The sequence below is a fragment of the Dipodomys merriami genome, unplaced genomic scaffold (genome assembly GCF_024711535.1).
Source record: "Dipodomys merriami isolate MVZ:Mamm:240054 unplaced genomic scaffold, mDipMer1.0.p SCAF_242, whole genome shotgun sequence".
Lineage (NCBI taxonomy): Eukaryota > Metazoa > Chordata > Mammalia > Rodentia > Heteromyidae > Dipodomys > Dipodomys merriami.
Genome location: NW_027203849.1, coordinates 189515 through 206915, shown reverse-complemented (window position 1 = coordinate 206915; position 17401 = coordinate 189515). Strand labels below are relative to the sequence as shown.

General features: G+C 37.0%; 2 protein-coding genes across 2 annotated transcripts in view; one reads left to right on the top strand and one right to left on the bottom strand.

Annotated features, from left to right (window-relative positions):
* Window positions 1-17401, top strand: part of LOC138835934 (EH domain-binding protein 1-like) — a gene marked incomplete at its 3' end in the record, with an annotated part of 252863 nt that overhangs the window by 47688 nt on the left and 187774 nt on the right. The window contains exon 3 of the mRNA XM_070034500.1: window positions 11114-11171. Coding sequence (XP_069890601.1) covers window positions 11114-11171 — 58 coding nt within the window. The remainder of the gene's footprint in view (window positions 1-11113; window positions 11172-17401) is intronic.
* Window positions 16267-16659, bottom strand: LOC138835923 (protein BEX1-like). Its single transcript, XM_070034494.1, has one exon. It carries the CDS (start codon window positions 16642-16644, stop codon window positions 16267-16269), a length of 378 nt encoding a protein of 125 aa, XP_069890595.1. The 5' UTR covers window positions 16645-16659.

Sequence of the window (17401 nt, the reverse complement as noted above, 5' to 3'; positions counted from 1 at the left end):
TGAGAAATTTTGTGGCCTTATGTCAATGTCAGTATGTGGTTGGTGTGGTAAAGGGGTTAGAAGCCTTCTTTGCAACACCTCACAGGATTTACACTGCGCTCAGTTAGGCAGCACGGAATCTTTGGTAGTCTTTTGCTAAGAAATATTACTTCTCCTTTCATTAATATTGGTAATACTAGCTAGTTCAACAGTGTTAGAAACAGAAGACCACAGATCCTTTATCCCATTCCTGAATTTCTCATTTCGCTTTAAACTACTAAATATTTAGCGAATTAGTGCCACCTAATGTGAACTGTGGTGTTTATAGGTAGCAACATTTTAATGTAGTCCTTTCATTTAATAAATTAAGCAATAGGCTCAGAGAAATTGACATTCCTAAGGTTTTTGGTGTTAGACCTAAGAAAAAACAAGTACCTAACTCCTAGTCTAGAATTCTTTCCTACATATTATTTCATTTTTGAAGGGTTCTCATTTATAAACTGGGACTTCCTAAACTAAATTGTTTCACAATATTTTCTCTTAGTACCCTTCCAAGATACTTGCTCTGGAAAGAAAGTGATACAGAGGAGAATGAGTGATCTGAAAAGTATTTGTGAATACCATAGGAATGGCCTAGGAATTGAAGGAGCTACAAGAAAAAGGAGGGAAGGATGCTAGAGTCAAGTGGGACCTGTTCAAATGTTTGCTCACACTTTGTGAAACTTCCTATGTTAAGGCAAAGAAGACATCCCTTCTACTTCTTTTGGCTTAGAAATAAGTAATTTGTCTGTCCAGGTGCTCTTTAAATTTAGTGCAATGTTTAAAAATGAATAGTTTATTGTTCATAATTGATTCCAAACTAAAATTGTACTTATTTTAAAAAATTTACCACATACTTTTTGTTTGTTTGGTTTTTTTTTTTTTGTTTTTTGGGTCAGGTCGTGGGGCCTGAACTCTGGGCCTGGGCGCTGTCCCTCAGCTCTTCAGCTCAAGGCCTAGCGCTCTACCACTTGAGCCACAGCGCCACTTCTGGCTTTTTTTTTCTTTTTGCTTATGTGGTGCTGAGGAATTGAACCCAGGGCCTCATGCATGCAAGGCAAGTGCTCTACCACTGAGCCAACTTCCCAGCCCTACCACATACTTTAAATAGCTTCTCCAGAATAAAGTATTATATTCATTGCATACAGAAATGTTTATTTCTAAAATGACATGAAATTTTGTTTCCTAGTAATATGCACAGTATTGTGAGGTATTTCTTCTTGATGTCTTTTTTATTATATAGCATGGGAAAATTAAAATTATATTAAATAACATAAACCTTAAGCATTGTTCAATGCCTATAAATGTTCTTAGAAAGTAATCTTAACTTATATAGTATCTAGTAAACAGTCATACTGTAATTACTAATCTTTTGTAGAATTTTATATTAAATGTGTCATTATTAATTACACTTTTTACAAATCCAAGTGCACACCTTTTGTTGGGTTTTACATTAAATGTGTCATTATTAATTACACTTTTTACAAATTCAAATCAAGTGCATGTTTCCTGAGATATAAAAATTTTCTAATTAAGGCCTTTTTGTCTTTTTCTATTCTCTCCAACATTGTGCTTTGACTGGAGGATAGCTATTCATTTTCCCCCTAGATTGTTAACTTCAAGGGGGAAGAGTTTGCCTTCTCTCATTTCTTGCTCAGCATACAGCTAGCAACACAGCAGACATTCAGTAAATTATTTGTTGAATGCTTTGAATTTTTTTTTAATGCCATTTCTAGTTTTATCTCATACTTTTTTTTTTTTTTTTTTTTTCCCAGAGCTAGGACTGAACTGAGCTAAATCTCCAACGCCACACTTAGGATTCTTGAGAGTGGAAAAGTATACAGAAGTCTAAATTTAAGCTAGAAATAGTTTTCTTCAAACTTGCCTTACTACCCAGTACCTCATTTAGTAACAAAGTGAGGGCATAACATTTAGTTGCAGATTAAACAAGATAAAACTAACTAATTTATAATCTGGGTCATTGTAGTTCTTTTTTTCTTTCTCTATTACTGTCTTTTGTCCTCCTCCCTACCCTCTATTCTCTAGAATTTAGATTTAAGACAGAGGTTGCCATTTTTGGATTCAAATTGTTCCTTTTTTATGGGAAATGGAAGTAATTTAAGAGTTTGTTTCCCAAACAAGCCAAAAGGCTTGAAAATTTCCATTAAACAGATTTCTTATGAAGTGTGGTTATATATACACATTGTATGTGTGTATTTACCAGTTTACAAGACATTCTTAGTAAATATCTGTAAATACTTGTGTGTGTATTATGTTTTGTATTATATGGCAGCCTACCTGATTTCCATTTTGAAGTGATGGGATGGGAACAAAACATATGACTATCAAATTCTCTCTGAAACCTGAAGTCTATTAGGTTTTCTTGACTATTTTGATTGAAAGTTGTGTGAATATAGGTCTTCTGTAGCTGGAAAAACTCTCACAATTGCTGTGGCCCCTTTTCCCTTTGAGTACATTTGTAAATATTTAATGGCTCTTTTGTAGCAGAGCACGGATGCTTAAAATATTAATTATGGCCAGCCAATTGTGTGGTTATTAGTTCTGTTCTGCCAAGAATATATTATTTTATTTTAGAACATACTGCTTTATTTTGCTCTTCATAATCCTCATAATATCAAGTTGGACCTGTTTCTATTTTTAGAGGAGACCTTTTTCTCCCCCCCTAGTTTGGGACTCAAACTAGGATTTTGTGCATGCTATGCAGGTCTTGTGCCACTAAGCTACATCCCTGTCCTTAGGGGGACATTTAAAATATGAATATGATTTAGAGTCACAAAAAAAGTTTATCTCTGAGTACATTGCCAAATACAGTGTTTATATACCTGCCATACAATTTCCTGCCCTTTTTATGCTAAAAAAAAAAAAAAGAAAAGAAGAAAGAAAAACACCAGAAACCTCTCCTTTTCTGAAGTACTAACTGGATTGAAGGAGGAAGGGTGCTGAGTCCCGTTAGAAGGAGGTTAAGAGTTAAAGTAACTCTGGAGGATGTTGTAGAGGAAGGAGACAGTCTCATTCTCATCTTAGGCAATGCCTCACTGATGTTTCGAGTCAGGAGGTGTTGGGATTGCCCACTACCTGTTTACCAGCAGTCCTCAGCCAAGGGTACACCTTTAAAATAATCTGTGAAGTTTTTAAAATCCTGTATACCAAACAAATTAAATGAGCTTCTCTAGGGCAGAAATGTAGGCATCAGTTTCTTTTGTTTTTGTGTTTTTTGTTTTTGTTGGTCTGGGGTCTGGACTCTGGGCCTGGGTGAGGTCTCTCAACTCTTCAGCTCAAGGCTAGTAGTGCTCTACCTCTTGAGCCACAGTGCCACTTCTGGCTTTTTCTGCTTATGTGGTGCTGAGGAATTGAACCCAGGGCCTCATGCATGCAAGGCAAAGCACTCTACCACTGAGCGACCTTCCCAGCCTGGCATCAGTATCTATCTGTCTATCTATCTATCTATCTATCTATCTATCTATCTATCTATCTATCTATCTATCTATCTATCTATCTATCTATCTATCTATCTATCTATCTAATCTATCTGTCTGTCTGTCTGTCTGTCTGTCTGTCTGTCTGTCTGTCTGTCTGTCTGTCTATCTATCTATCTATCTATTGATTGGTTGTGGGGTTTGAACTCAGGGCTTGGGCCCTGTCCCTGTGCTCTTCAGCTCAAGTCTAGCACTCTACCACTTGAGCTGCAGGGCCACTTCCGGTTTTCTAGTGGTTTATTGGAGATAAGAGTCTCATGGACTTTCCTGCCTGGGCTGGCTTTGAACTGCCATCCTCAGATCTCAGCCTCCTGAGTGGCTAGGATTACTGGTGTGAGCCACCGGCACCAGCATCAGCATTTTTAAAAAGCTTTCCTGGTAGCTGGATGCTGATGATTCAGGCCTATCTATCTACTAGGGAGACTGAGATCAGGAACATCTCAGTTTGGTCATACATGTGAGACTTCTTAACCAATAACTGCAATGGCATTCTTCTGTCTCATTGGTACATGGGATGCTGAGATCCAGAGGACTGCGGTTCTAGAGTAGCCTAGGCAGAAAAGTGTGGAAGAACCTAGGTGTGCTGCCATGTACCTGTCATACTAGCTGTGATAGTAAGTGAAAAATACATTCTCTGTCCAGGTATATACGTGGGCAGGAGGTGAGACCATATCTCAAAAATAACCAGTGCAAAAAAGAGCTGGAGGCATGGCTCAGTAGTAGAACACCTGCCCAGTAAGATGAAGCTCTAAGTTTAAAACCCAGAATCATTAAAAAGATAAAAATAAAAGCTGAGCCAGGCGCCGCTGGCTCACACCCATAAGCCTGTAATCATGATTTGGATGTCTTTGAGACTTATCTCCATTGCACTACCAGAAAGCCAGAAGTGAGGCTGTGGCTCAAGTGGTAGAATGCTAGCCTTGAGCAAAAGAAACTCAGAGACAGTTCCAAGGTCCTGAGTTCAAGCCCCAGGATTGGCACCAAAAATAAAATTAAAAAAACAAAAAGAACTTTTTAGGTAGCTTTAATGTATACCCAACATAAGGGCCCCTACAAAGTTCCAATAAGCTGCAGAGAGGATGTATTTTATAGCTTTGATTTTAGTTGGACCTCATCAATTACTAACCAATTGAGAATTCCTGAATGGAACTTAAGGTTCATTCTATTCAGCAGTAAATACTTATTGGCCCTTTTACCTTATACTGGATTTTTATTAGTTGATAGGAATACAAAGATATATGAGTTCGATAAAGTAGTGTAGACTAGTGGTAAAGATAGAAACAATGCATAATTTTAATATAGAGAATACAGAGTTTGAAAATAGAAGTGTTGGAAGCATAGTAAGAATAATCAGCTCAGATTAGGACCCAAAGAAGGGCATAAGGTGAGATGAGTATCAAGAACTTGAAACAATGTTTGGGATTTGATGAAGATGCCGCCTATGAAAGACTTAAATGTTGTATAGTTAGAAGATAGTGAAGTATTTTAAAGAACAAAACAAAACAACAACAGAAAAGTATTGATAACTTAGCATCTGTGTCTCACATCTGTAATCTTAATTATGCAGGAGGCTGAGTAGATCTGAGAATCTCTGTTCAATGCCAGCTCTGGCAGGAAAGTTTGTGAGACTCTTGTCTTCAATTAACTACCAAAATGCCAAAAATGACACTGTGGCTCAAAATGGTACAACACTAGCCTTGAGCACAAAAGTTTAGTAACAGTTCCTGGGCCCTGAGTTCAAAGCCCGTGGACTGGCGCGCGCGCGCACACACACACACACACACACACACACACGTGGACTGGCGCGCGCGCGCACACACACACACACACACACACACACACACACACACACACACACACACACACACACACACACACACACACACACACACACACACACACACACACACACACACACACACACACTTGGAAGGCAGACGAACGAAAGAATATACTCAGAATCTACTTGAATCCAATATCCTGATCTTACAGGTATAAATAGTAAAGCGAAGATCTGAAACACACACACACACACACCCAATATTGAAGAATATAGTTCTTACCTTGCATGTCATGGGAACACAGGGCCAGTTAAATATAGGCTATAATTATAATTATAAAAATTAGTATAAATTTCCACAATGCATAATAGGCTTTGATGAAATCTAACCATTCCATTACTCAGGACCTTGTGATCTCACTTGGCTTTTTCCCTCACACCTAAGACTCTACTACTTGAGTCATATTTCTAGTCTGACTTTTTGCAGAGTCTCAGACCAAGTAAGTGCTCTACCACTTAAGCCACACCCCTATCCCTTTTTTGGTTAGGTATCATGCTTTTTCACCTTGGCTGGTATTGGACTGCATTTTTTCCACTTATATTTTCTAGATACTCAGGTTATTTATTTGAAGATTTTCAGGTTTTTTTTTTTTAGGGGGGGATAGTACTGAAGTTTGAATACAGGGCCTAGTGTTTGAAAAGCAGAATGATTTACTATATCTCCTGTCCCCCCCCCTTTTTTTTTTTAATTGCCTGAGTGTATTCATGGACCACAACCTGCCTATTTTAGGCTTCCTTTTAAGAACAGGGATGACAGATGTGCACCATTCCACCGAGCTATTAGTTGAGATATGGGGCGTCATGAACTTTTCCGCCTAGGTTGGCCTGGAATCTTAATCTTTCTCATCTCTGCCTCCCAACAACTAGGATTACAGGAGTGAGCCACTAGTGCTCAGCTTGCTTTTTAGCTTATTTTTCAGGCTGACCTAAGCCTGTGATTGTCCTGCATCTACTTTCTCCTTAGATGGGACTTTCAGGCATTGCTGCAATGTTAGCTATTTCTTATTTTATTAAGATATGTTAATGATATATGTGTGTGTGTGTGTATATATATATATATATATATATACATATATATATACACATATAAACAGCAGTGTGATATTTCATCCCATGCATACAACATGCATTAATCAAGTCCAGTCTCCCCATTTCTGCCCTTCCCCAAGCCTTCCCAATCCCCAGTAATTAATGTTCTACTCTTAGTCAACTTTTTTAGCTTCCACCTGAGGATATGCATCACGTTTCTCTCTATGTCTGGCTTATTTCACTTAATATCTTCCACTTCCATCCATTACTCTTGAAGTCTATTTGTCAGATAAAAGTATAGCTACTTCTGCTTATATTGTTTTGATTTGAATAGAGTATCATTTTCCATCCTTTCACTTTACACTGGTGAAATGGGTTTCTTGTAGGCAGCATATTGTTTTGTTTTGTTTTGTTTTTGTCAGACTAAGATATTTCAGAAGACCTTTTCAAGTTCAAATATTCTTTGTTCCACTTTAATCTGTTGAGTCCTTCAACTGTATTTTTTGAGTTTGGTTCTTCTTAGAATCTCTTTTTACATAATTTTTCATTAATAACCTGTATTATCTTCCTAACTATCTGTATTCTCCTGGATTTCATTGTGCTATTTTATAATTTATTTTATTTTTTTGGCTAGTACCAATATTTGGACTCAGAACTTTCGTATTTGCTCAGCCACCACTTGAACCATGTCTTCGTAGTGTCATTTTGCTGGTTAATTGAAGTCAGTCTTGAGGACTTTTCTTTCCATGTTGGCTCCAAACCAGTCCTCTGGATCTCAGCCTTCTGAAAAACTAGAACTACAGATGTGCCACTCCTGTGCCAGCTTCTTTAAAATTCTTTATCAAATTTTTCATCCATTTAAAATTGTTTGGAATATCAGAGTTCTTTTGAAGGCATCCTACTGCTTTGGCTTTTTTCATATTTATTGTCCTACACTGCGATTTGAGCTCTAATGAACAGACAGTTTTATCAGGAGACTTCTTAGTAAGCAGCTTTCTCCTGAAGATATGTCTTGAGGGTACTAGTATGTTACATAATGTTGGCTTTGATTCTAGCTACACACCATAGTGTAACCTCCCTATGGATTATTTGGCTGTGATTAATATCTTTGGGCATGTCATAATGCATATTGTGTCACTATCTGTTTAGAACACACAAGAGTAGAGACACTGTATTAACAGCAGTAGGTATGGGATGCTCACTGTGTGGTAGCTCCAGTTCTCCTGTGATCATTCCTTATTTCCATTTGCCTGAAGTAATCACAGGTGAAGCTTGACCTGCTTCGACAGGTCTTTGGAGGCTTGGGACCACATGCCTAGATGTGGAATTATGGGGAAGAGGGCAGTGTGGGTGCTCCCAAGCTTGCTTTTTGAGGTAGTGTCTTGCTAACTTTTTGCTCTGGCTTGCCTTGAACTCCTCTCTCTCTTCCTCTCTCTCTCTCTCCATCTCCCTCTCTTTCTCTCTCTTTCTCTCCCCCCCCCCCCAAGCCCCTCAATCTTTCTTTTCTGGTACTAGAGTTTGAACTCAGGACTTTATACTTGCTAGGCATGTGTTCTACCACTTGAGCCATGCCTCCTGTTCTTTCTCAAGTTACTGAGGTAGGGTTTTGCCTTTTTGCCTGGTCTGATCTGGACTTTAGTTTTACTTCTTGCCAGGTATGTGCCACCATACTCAAATTTTTATTTTTTTCTGTTTAGCTAGGGAGCTTGTTAACCTCTTTTGCTTGGGCTGGCCTGGAACCACAATCCTCCCAGTCTTAGCTAAAATTAATAGCCATGAGCCTTCACAACAGAATCCTCTTTGATTTTTGTTGAGTTGAGGGCTCTCTGTGTCTATTAGGCAGGAAGTAAGCACTGTTATCATTTGAGCCATACTCTACCTCCAGCTGTTTTTACTCTGGTTATTTTTGAACCTAATGTCGGTTTTTCTTTTTTCATTTTTACATTTAGAAATTTATTTTGTTAATTCACAATCTGTATATAGCTTTATTTAAAAAAAAAAAGAAAAAAAAAGAGCCGGGCTCTGGTGGCTCCTGCCTGTAATCCTAGCTACTCAGGAGGCTGAGATCTGAGGATTGTGGTTCAAAGTCAGCCCGGGCAGGAAAGTCTGTGAGACTCTTATCTCCAATAAACCACCAGAAAACTGGCAGTGGCATGTGGCTCAAATGATAGAGCGCTTGCCTTGAGCTGAAGAGCTGAGGGACAGTGCCTAGGCCCAGAGTTCAAGCCCCATGGCTGACAAAAAAAAAGAAAAAAAAAAGAAGAAGAAACCAATAACAGTGAAACCAAGATACTATTTGGAAGTCTGAACCCTTCCAATGGCATCTCACATTTTACCTAGGCTGACTTTGGACTACAGTCCTACTTTTTGGGATGAGATATGTGCAGTACTGCCCTAGCTTTTTCTGTTGAGATTGGCCTAGCAGGCCTTGGAACCACTGACTTCCTGATTTAGTCTTCTGTGTAACTGTGTGATGATTTGTGCCCATCACTGTGTCCAGCTATTTGTTCATGTGAGAACTAACAAACTTTTCATATCGCTGGCTTCAACTTGAGATCTTCTTGATCTTAGCCTCCAGAGTGAGTATCTAGGATTACAGACATTATTAGGAGGTACCTGGCTCCTCTTTGATTTTCTTTTAGGTACTTACAGACATAAATTTTCCTCTTAGAACTCCCTTTGTTGTATTCAAAAGATTCTGGTAAAATGTGTTCGATTGGTTGTATAAAATTCAAGTCCATCCTCATTTCTTTAATGATACTGATCATTCACCAATGTAATGTTCAGTGTCTATGTTTGAATATTTTAGGTAGTTTTCTTTTGCTATTGATTTCTAGTTTTATTCCATTGTATTTTGATAAAATATAGTAAGTTATTTCAGTTTTTTGTCAAGAGTTGATTTATATCCTAAAATATATTGTTTCAGAGAAAGTTTGGTGGAATATTCTGTATATGTCTATTAAGACCATTTTATCTATAGTGTCATTTAATTCTGAAGTTTCTTTGTTGATTTTTTTTTTTTGGTCTGGATAGCCTATCTATTAACGAGAGTGAATTATTAAAGTTACCCACTATTTTATTATGTTGGATGTATCTGTGCTTTCTGTCCAGTAGTGTTTATTTATTTATTTATTTATTGGTTGGTTTGTTTGTTTGGTTGGTTATGGGGTTTGGACTCTGGGCCTAGATGCTGCCCCTCAGCTCTTCAGCTCAAGGCTAGCACTCTACCGTTTGAGCCACAATGCCACTTCTGCCTTTTTCTGCTTATGTGGTGCTGAAGCATCGAACCCAGGGCCTCATGCATGGAAGGCAAGCATTTTACCATTGAGCCACCTTCCCAGCCCTGTTCAGTAGTTTTTTAAAAATAAAATGGGATGTACTAATGTTTAGGGCATATATGTTTACAATAATTATATCCTCTTGATGGATTGCTCCCTTTATCAAAATGAAGTGCCTTGCTTTATCTTTTCTGTTTAATTTTGGAGACTGCTTTGTCAGATATGAATGTAGAGATTCCTTCTTGAATGTAGAGATTCCTTCTTGCTCTCAGGTTCTATTTGATGGTAATATTATTTTCTTTTGTTTCATTTTAAGCTTTGAGTTGTGATTCCTATAGGAAATGTGATTCAAATAGGAAACAATAATTGAGTTTTTAATCCATTCTACCATTCTGTGTCTTTTTTTTTTTTGTCTGCCATGGGGCTTGAACTCTGGGCCTGAGCACTGTCCCTCAGCTCTTCAGCTCAAGGCTAGCGCTCTACCACTTGAGCCACAGCACCACTTCTTGTTTTCTGGTTGTTTATTGGAGATAAAATTCTCACAGAATTTCCTTCCTGGGCTGACTTTGAACCATGATCCTCAGATCTCAGCCTTCTGAGTAGCTAAGATTATAGGTATGATCCACTGGCACTGTCCATTGTGTGTCTTTTGATTGGAGAATCAACAGTTAATAGAGTTATTGGGGCTGGAAAGGTAGCTCAGTGGTAGAGTGCTTGCCTTGAATGCATGAGGCCCTGGGTTCAATTCCCCAACACCACATAGGTAGAAAAAGCCAGAAGTGGCACTGTGGCCCAAATGGTAGAGCGCTAGCCTTGAGCTGAAGAGCTGAGGGACAGTGCCCAGGCCCAGAGTTGCGCCCTATGACTGAAAAAAAATAAAATAAATAAAAAAAATTCAGAGTTATTATTAAGCAATATGTAGTAGTTCTTACCACATTGTTGTTTTTAAATGTTTGATTCTTCCCTACTCCTTATTTGTTTATCTTCTATTCTAGTGAACTTTATTCTTAAATTTTTTTGGTTGTATTTACTTTCCTCTTCTATGTTTAGAATCTTTTTAGATATATTCTATAGTTCTGGCTTAGTGGTTATGAATTCCTTTAGTTTTTGTTTATTATAAAACAAAACTTCCCAATATTCTGGTTAACAATACTCGATACAGTAATCTAGGTTGGTGGGTTTTTCTTTCAGAATTTGAAATAGATCATTCTATGCCCTCTTTGCTTTTAGTATATTTTGCTTGGTTTGTCCCAATAAATTAGCATGCTTTTTAAAATGTGTGTGAAGGACATATTAGTCATTTAAATTAGATCTCATTTTAGCATCGACTGTATTTGAATATAGAGTTTTATTTTAAGAGTACTACCATGTAATTTAAAGCAAATGACATTTTAGGCCTTTAAAAAGTGCTAAAACGAAACTTTACTAACTTAGATTTTCCTATTTGACAGGCAACCAGATAAACTGGTGGTAGTTTGGACAAGAAGAAGCCGAAGAAAGTCTTCTAAGGTTAGTGTGTTTTGTAAATTTCTTACCCAGAAATTTATTTCTTAAATTTCAGTAATTTAGTTGAATTCAGCTAAATTATTAAGCTTTTCTGATCCCATTATAGAATATTTTAAACTATTAGTTGGTCTTTGGTTTTTAATTTTATTTTTAAATTACTATTATTTTTAGCTAATATACTGAAAGTGGATTTGTCTTGAAATCTTTTAACTGTACTTACTAAAGTGAGAGTCAAATAATTGAATTTTACTCTTGGACTTAATAGTGAATGTGTCTCAAATTTTAGGTGTTACCAGTATGATAGTGTTAGGAGATGGGGCCTTTAAAGGTGACAACTTCAAGAAGTGATTAGGCCTTGAGGGCTTCTTCCTCATGAATGGAAATAGATATCTTTAAAAGGGTGGCATGACAAGAGTTCATTGCATATTGCTCTTCTGCTTTAAACTGTGTGAAAATGCAGTAAGAATCCCTCACCAAATGCTAACTCATTGGCAGTCTTACAGGAGATAGTAATCATAAGTATATTTATTAGTTGTTATTGTACAGTATACAATAATCATATTTATTGGTGGTTGAGTTTTATAAAATAAAGAAAAAGATGTGATTTGGACTATGGCTTAAGAGGTAGAGTGTCTGCCTAGTAAGCATAAAGCCTTGAGTTCAAACTGCCAAAACAAGTATTACATTAAAAAAAAAGGTGTTTTTTTTGTTTTGAATTTTTTTTAAATTAAGAGCATTGTTTCAAGTTTGTTCTTTTGTTTGTTTTGAGGCACAGACATGCTTTGCAGACTAGGCTGGCCTCAAACTCACAATCCTGCCTCTGCTTCCCAAATGCTGGGATTGTAAAGTATATTTCACCATGCCTGGCATCGTTGTATTTTTATTGAGCTATTTTACTTTTATTGTTCTGTACAACCGATAGGCTTTAATCATTCAATATACTTGTGTAAGTACCAATTACTTCTACCAATATATGAATAATTTTCATCATCTTTTTCAATTGTTCTTCAGTCATTTCCCTCAGAGACAAGCATTGGTTTGTTTTCTGTTTTGTCTGTTTTTGAATTTCATATAAAATAGTACAATGATATCGTACCTATTGTATAGTACTACTATATGAAGTCTGATCTCTTGTGTTCAGTATTTTTTGGTATTTTGTGTGTGTGTGTTCTGTCTTGGGCTTAAACTTAGGGCCTGAGCTGTCCTTGATTTTTCTGCTTAAGACTGGCACTGTATCTCTTACACTACAGCTCCACTTTGTCTTTTTGATGATTAATTGAACATTTGCATCTCATGGACGTTCCTGGCTTTAAACTGTGGTCCTCAGATCTCAGCCACCTAAATAATGAGGATTACAGGTGTGAATCAGTGGGCACATTAAAAAAAATTAGTTATACAAAGGGATTTCAATTTCACAAGTCAATTGTAAGTACAGTTTATAAGTACAATGTATTTTGATCAATCAAATACTTTTTTTGAGATTTATTCATGCCCTTGTGTTTTGGGGTAGATTTTACTTTATTGTTGAGTAGTATTTTATTATGTGAACATACGAGTTGATTATATGTTTCCTGGTTGATGAACATTTATTTTCTTTTTCTTTTTTACTGTTGTTAACAAAGCTGGTATAAACATTATTCTTCAAGTATTTTGAGGGAAAGTTATTTTTATTTCACTTTAGCATATACCTAGGAAGGGAATTCTGGGAATAAAGTAGGTTTCTTAAGTTTTAAGAAATTTCAAGCACCTCTTCCAGGAAATGAAGATGTTTACATCATGAACATTTTCTTTAAAGGATACATTATAATTGAATACTTATCCATTTACATAAGAAAGAATTTTTAAAATAGACTTAGAATCTAATCAGTGTTGCTGATGTAGCCTTAAGCTTTTGTGGAAAATGACCCAGGATAAAGTTATTGATTGTGTATAATAGATAACTATATGACATACGTATAGACTTTAGAATGAACCCTGAATGTTATTAGCTACCAATAGAAACCATTTTCTCCCCTTTTGATTAGATAATAATAAGAAAATTAGGAACTGGGCACTGGTGGCTCACACCTGCAATCCTAGCTACTCAGCTACAATATCTACATTCATTTTCCGGTTGTAATTCTCTTAATATTTCAGCGTCTTTCTGCATACAGTTTGCTCTATGCATCCATATCTGTGTATTAAACAAACGATTGGTTGAAAATATTTGAGGAAAAAATTGTGACTATACTGATAAGTAGATTTTTTTCCTTGTCATTATTCCCTAAAACTATATTCATAAGCTTTTTAAATAAAACACATTTTATGTTTCTAGAAAAAGCACAATAATTCTAAAGTTTTTTAGGATTATGGTTTGAAGCCAGCCCAGGCAGGAAACAGTGTGAGACTCTTATCTCCAATAAACTACTTAAAAACGCCAGAAGTGGCACTGTAGCTCAAGTAGTAGAGCGCTTGCCTTGAGAAAAACAAACAAACAAACAAACAAAACCTCAGGGACAGTACCCAGGCCCCAAGTTCAAGCCCTAGGACCAGGAAAAACAAAAAAAAATAAGAAGAAAATTAGGAAATGTAATGAAATATTTCAAATAGTACATCAATTATAGTACCTCTTTTTAATGTTAAATATAATTTGTTACTTAATTGTGTTTTTACAAGCCATTCAGATAACTTTTCTGATTGGTGTAGATTCTCTTTCATAGAGTATTCAATTTTGTTTGAATCCAAATATAAATATAAATATATGAGGCTACAGGTTGATTTTTCTCAGAATTAAATACTTTCTAGGAGAAATTACTTTTTTCACTTTCTCATTTAATTATATTAATTGTACAAAGGAGTTTTATTGTGGCATTTTTCATAATGTACATAATTACTTTGATCAAATTCACTACTTCTATTACTTTTTTCATATCTTCCTTTATTTTACATTGTTTAGTAGGGCTTATTAATGCTACTTTCATGACCATACACATATATTAATTCCTATCACTATCTTCCTGCTCATTGTTTTTTTCTATCAGTCCTCCTTTTAAAGTTGTTATTATTTCTGGGTTCCACAAGGAAATTACGGGTTCCACAAGGAAATTACTTCTGGTTAAATTCATTTTCCAGTTGTAATTCTATTAATATTTCAGCGTCTTTCTGCATACAACTTGCCTTATGCATCCACATCTGTGGATTAAACAAACTATTGGTTGAAAATATTTGAGGAAAAAATTGTGACTATATTGATATGTAGATTTTTTTCCTTGTCATTATTCCCTAAGTATACAATTAACAACTCGTTCCATAGTATTTCGGTTATATGCAAAGGTTATATGCAAATACTAGACTATTTTTACATAAACAATTTGAGCATGTGCAGGTTTTGGTATTGGTATCCAGAGCGTCCTGGAATCCAGTCCCTCACAGATACTGAAGGACGACTAAACTTTAGAATTATTGTGCTTTTTTTATTTTGTGGGTTGTGGGCGCTGTTCCTGAGCTCTTCACCTCAAGATAAGCACTCTACCACTAGAGCCACATGCCACTGCCAGTTTTCTGGTGGTTAATTGGAGATAAGAGTCTTGTGGACTTTCCCGCCCAGGCTGGCTTTGAACCGCCATCCTCAGCCTCCTGAGTAGCTAGGATTACTGGTGCCTGGCTTATTGGTCTTTTTCTAGAAATATAAGTGTACTTTACAAAGCTTATGAAAACTGACAATATGTTACACTTATTAGCACTTATACATAGTATGTTTATCTATGAAAAAAATTACTATGGGTAAACAATACAATATGCAGCTTCCCCTCCTCTTTAAGTCATATGATTTATAGCAACAACTTTGCAAGGCTGCGATTGATTTGTAATATACTTAAATTATTTTCAATATAATAATGTGATGTAAAGAAGCATGGTAAATCTAATAGAATTGAAAAATTATAGCAGCATACTTTCTGTTAAGTCCTGTTTTCTAAATTTAAATTTGCAGAGATGGGAAAATTCCAAATGGAAAACAATTTTCTTTACAAAAATTTGTTTAAATGGAAAAAAAAATTTGTTTAAATGGTACTATGGAAAGTAAAAATTTAGTGCTTATTTTTTATTTTGTTTCATACTAGACTTTTAACTAAGAACCAGTCTTTTAAGGTATTACATGAAATAATTAAAAAAACAGGCATTTTATAGAGTTAGTACCATAAATTGGGGAATATTGAGTTTTTCCTAAGCCTGCCTCTGGAGTTGCCAGAAGATCTATATAAAAACTATATAGAGGGATGTGGATAATACATCCTAATTCTTAGGATGTTGACCAAATTATAAATATGTTAAGTATAATCATTAGATTATTAAATAACCTTTTCAAACTATTCTAAGGTAGTAAATAACTGTGTATGTGTTTCTGTGTGTGGTTCTTTTCTAGGGAAATCTTTTTTGTTGTTGTTGTTAGTCGTGGGGCTTGAATTCTGGGCCTGAGCGCTGTCCCTCAACTCTTCAGCTCAAGGCTAGCGCTCTACCCCTTGAGCTACAGTAGCACCGCTTCTGGTTTTCTGGTGGTTTATTGGAGATGAGAGTTTCATGGCCTTTCTTGCCTAGTCTGGCTTTGAACCAGGATCCTCAGATCTCAGCCTCCTAAGTAGCTAGGATTATAGGCGTGAGCCACAGGCTCCCGGCTTAGGGAAATCTTTTTAATTACTCTGTATGAAAACTGATCAGGGACTCTATGAAAACTGATCAAGTTTCTCATAGTGTTGATATTGACTAATGGTTTGCTTTTTTTTTTTTGTATTAATTCCTTAAGAAGCTGACTTACTGTTTCCTTTGGTTAGAACAATTGGATGTTTTTGTTTTTGTTTTTGTTTTTGTTTTTGTTTTGCTTTTTAAAATTGCTTTATTAACTTCATAATATATAATGAGCATCTTTCCATGCAATAGATAAATTCTCCGGCTAACAAAATTCTTACAGACGGGGTCAAAAACACAACATTCAATTAGAAGCTGGTAATAGGAGATCCACAAGGAACATCAAAAGATTTACAAGAGTACATCACAAACATGTAGTTTTAGGAAGCAGGGGTCTCTCGCAATTAACTTGAGGGAACACATCAAGATTCAGGATTTAGGGCATAAGGCAAAACTCATCATGGTGGTCATAGTGGAGGGGGTCGGTGCTAACTGCCCACAAACTATGGCTCAACTGCTTCTCCCTCAGCTTTTCCATGAGCTGTCTCACCTCCTCTCCAAACCTTTCCATGTTCTCTTTTCTCATCCTTGCCTGGGACTCTCCAAGCCTATGCATCAGATCCCATCTATAGTGCAGGACGGGCTGCCTAACACGGAATCGCCTGCGATTCCCTCTAGGAACCCCGGCTTCTGAAGGCTGAGCCAAGGGCTCCTTTTTAGTAGCAACTTGCTCCTTTTCTTCCTTGTTTTCATTTTCCTGGTGAGTATTTTCCACATCAAGGTTTTTCGTTGCTTGTTCCTCTTTGGACACCATTATTCCTGGGCCTATCCTTGCTGGCTCCTCCTCCCGATTCTGGGAAGGTGCTTTGCTGCGACACTCAGACCTGCTCCGCTTTCCCCGGGCCCATGCCAGCCCGCCGTGCGCTGGGCGGCGGGGAGCTGCTCAATTGGATGTTTCTTATGAGAGCTATTTTTAATTTAATTCTGTGTTATTCAATCTAGATTGAAAAAGCTAGATTATTCTAGTTTAGGACTCTTTTTTTATGTCCTTGATTTCTCCAGTAACATTTACTGGTAGGGCTGGGAAGGTAGCTCAGCGGTAGAGTGCGTGCCTTGCATGCATGAGACCCTGGGTTCTATTCCTCAGCACCACATAAACAGAAAAAGCTGGAAGTGGCGCTGTGGCTTCAGTGGTAGAGCGCTAGCCTTGAGCTGAGGAGCTGAGGGACAGCGCCCAGACCCAGAGTTCAGGCTCCATGACCGGCAAAAAAAAACCCAAAAAACCAAAAAAAAAAAAACAAACCCAACATTTACTGGTCTTTCTATTTTCTTTCTTTCTTTTTTTTCTTTTTTTGGTCAGTCATGGGGCTTGAACTCTGGGCCTGGGCGCTGTCCCTCAGCTCTTCAGCTCAAGGCGAGCGCTCTACCACTTGAGCCACAGCGCCACTTCCGGCTTTCTAGTGGTTTATTGGAGATAGGAGTCTCACGGTCTTTCCTGCCTGGGCTGGCTTTGAACCGCGATTCTCAGATCTCAGCCTCCTGAGTAGCTAGGATTACAGGCGTGAGCCACC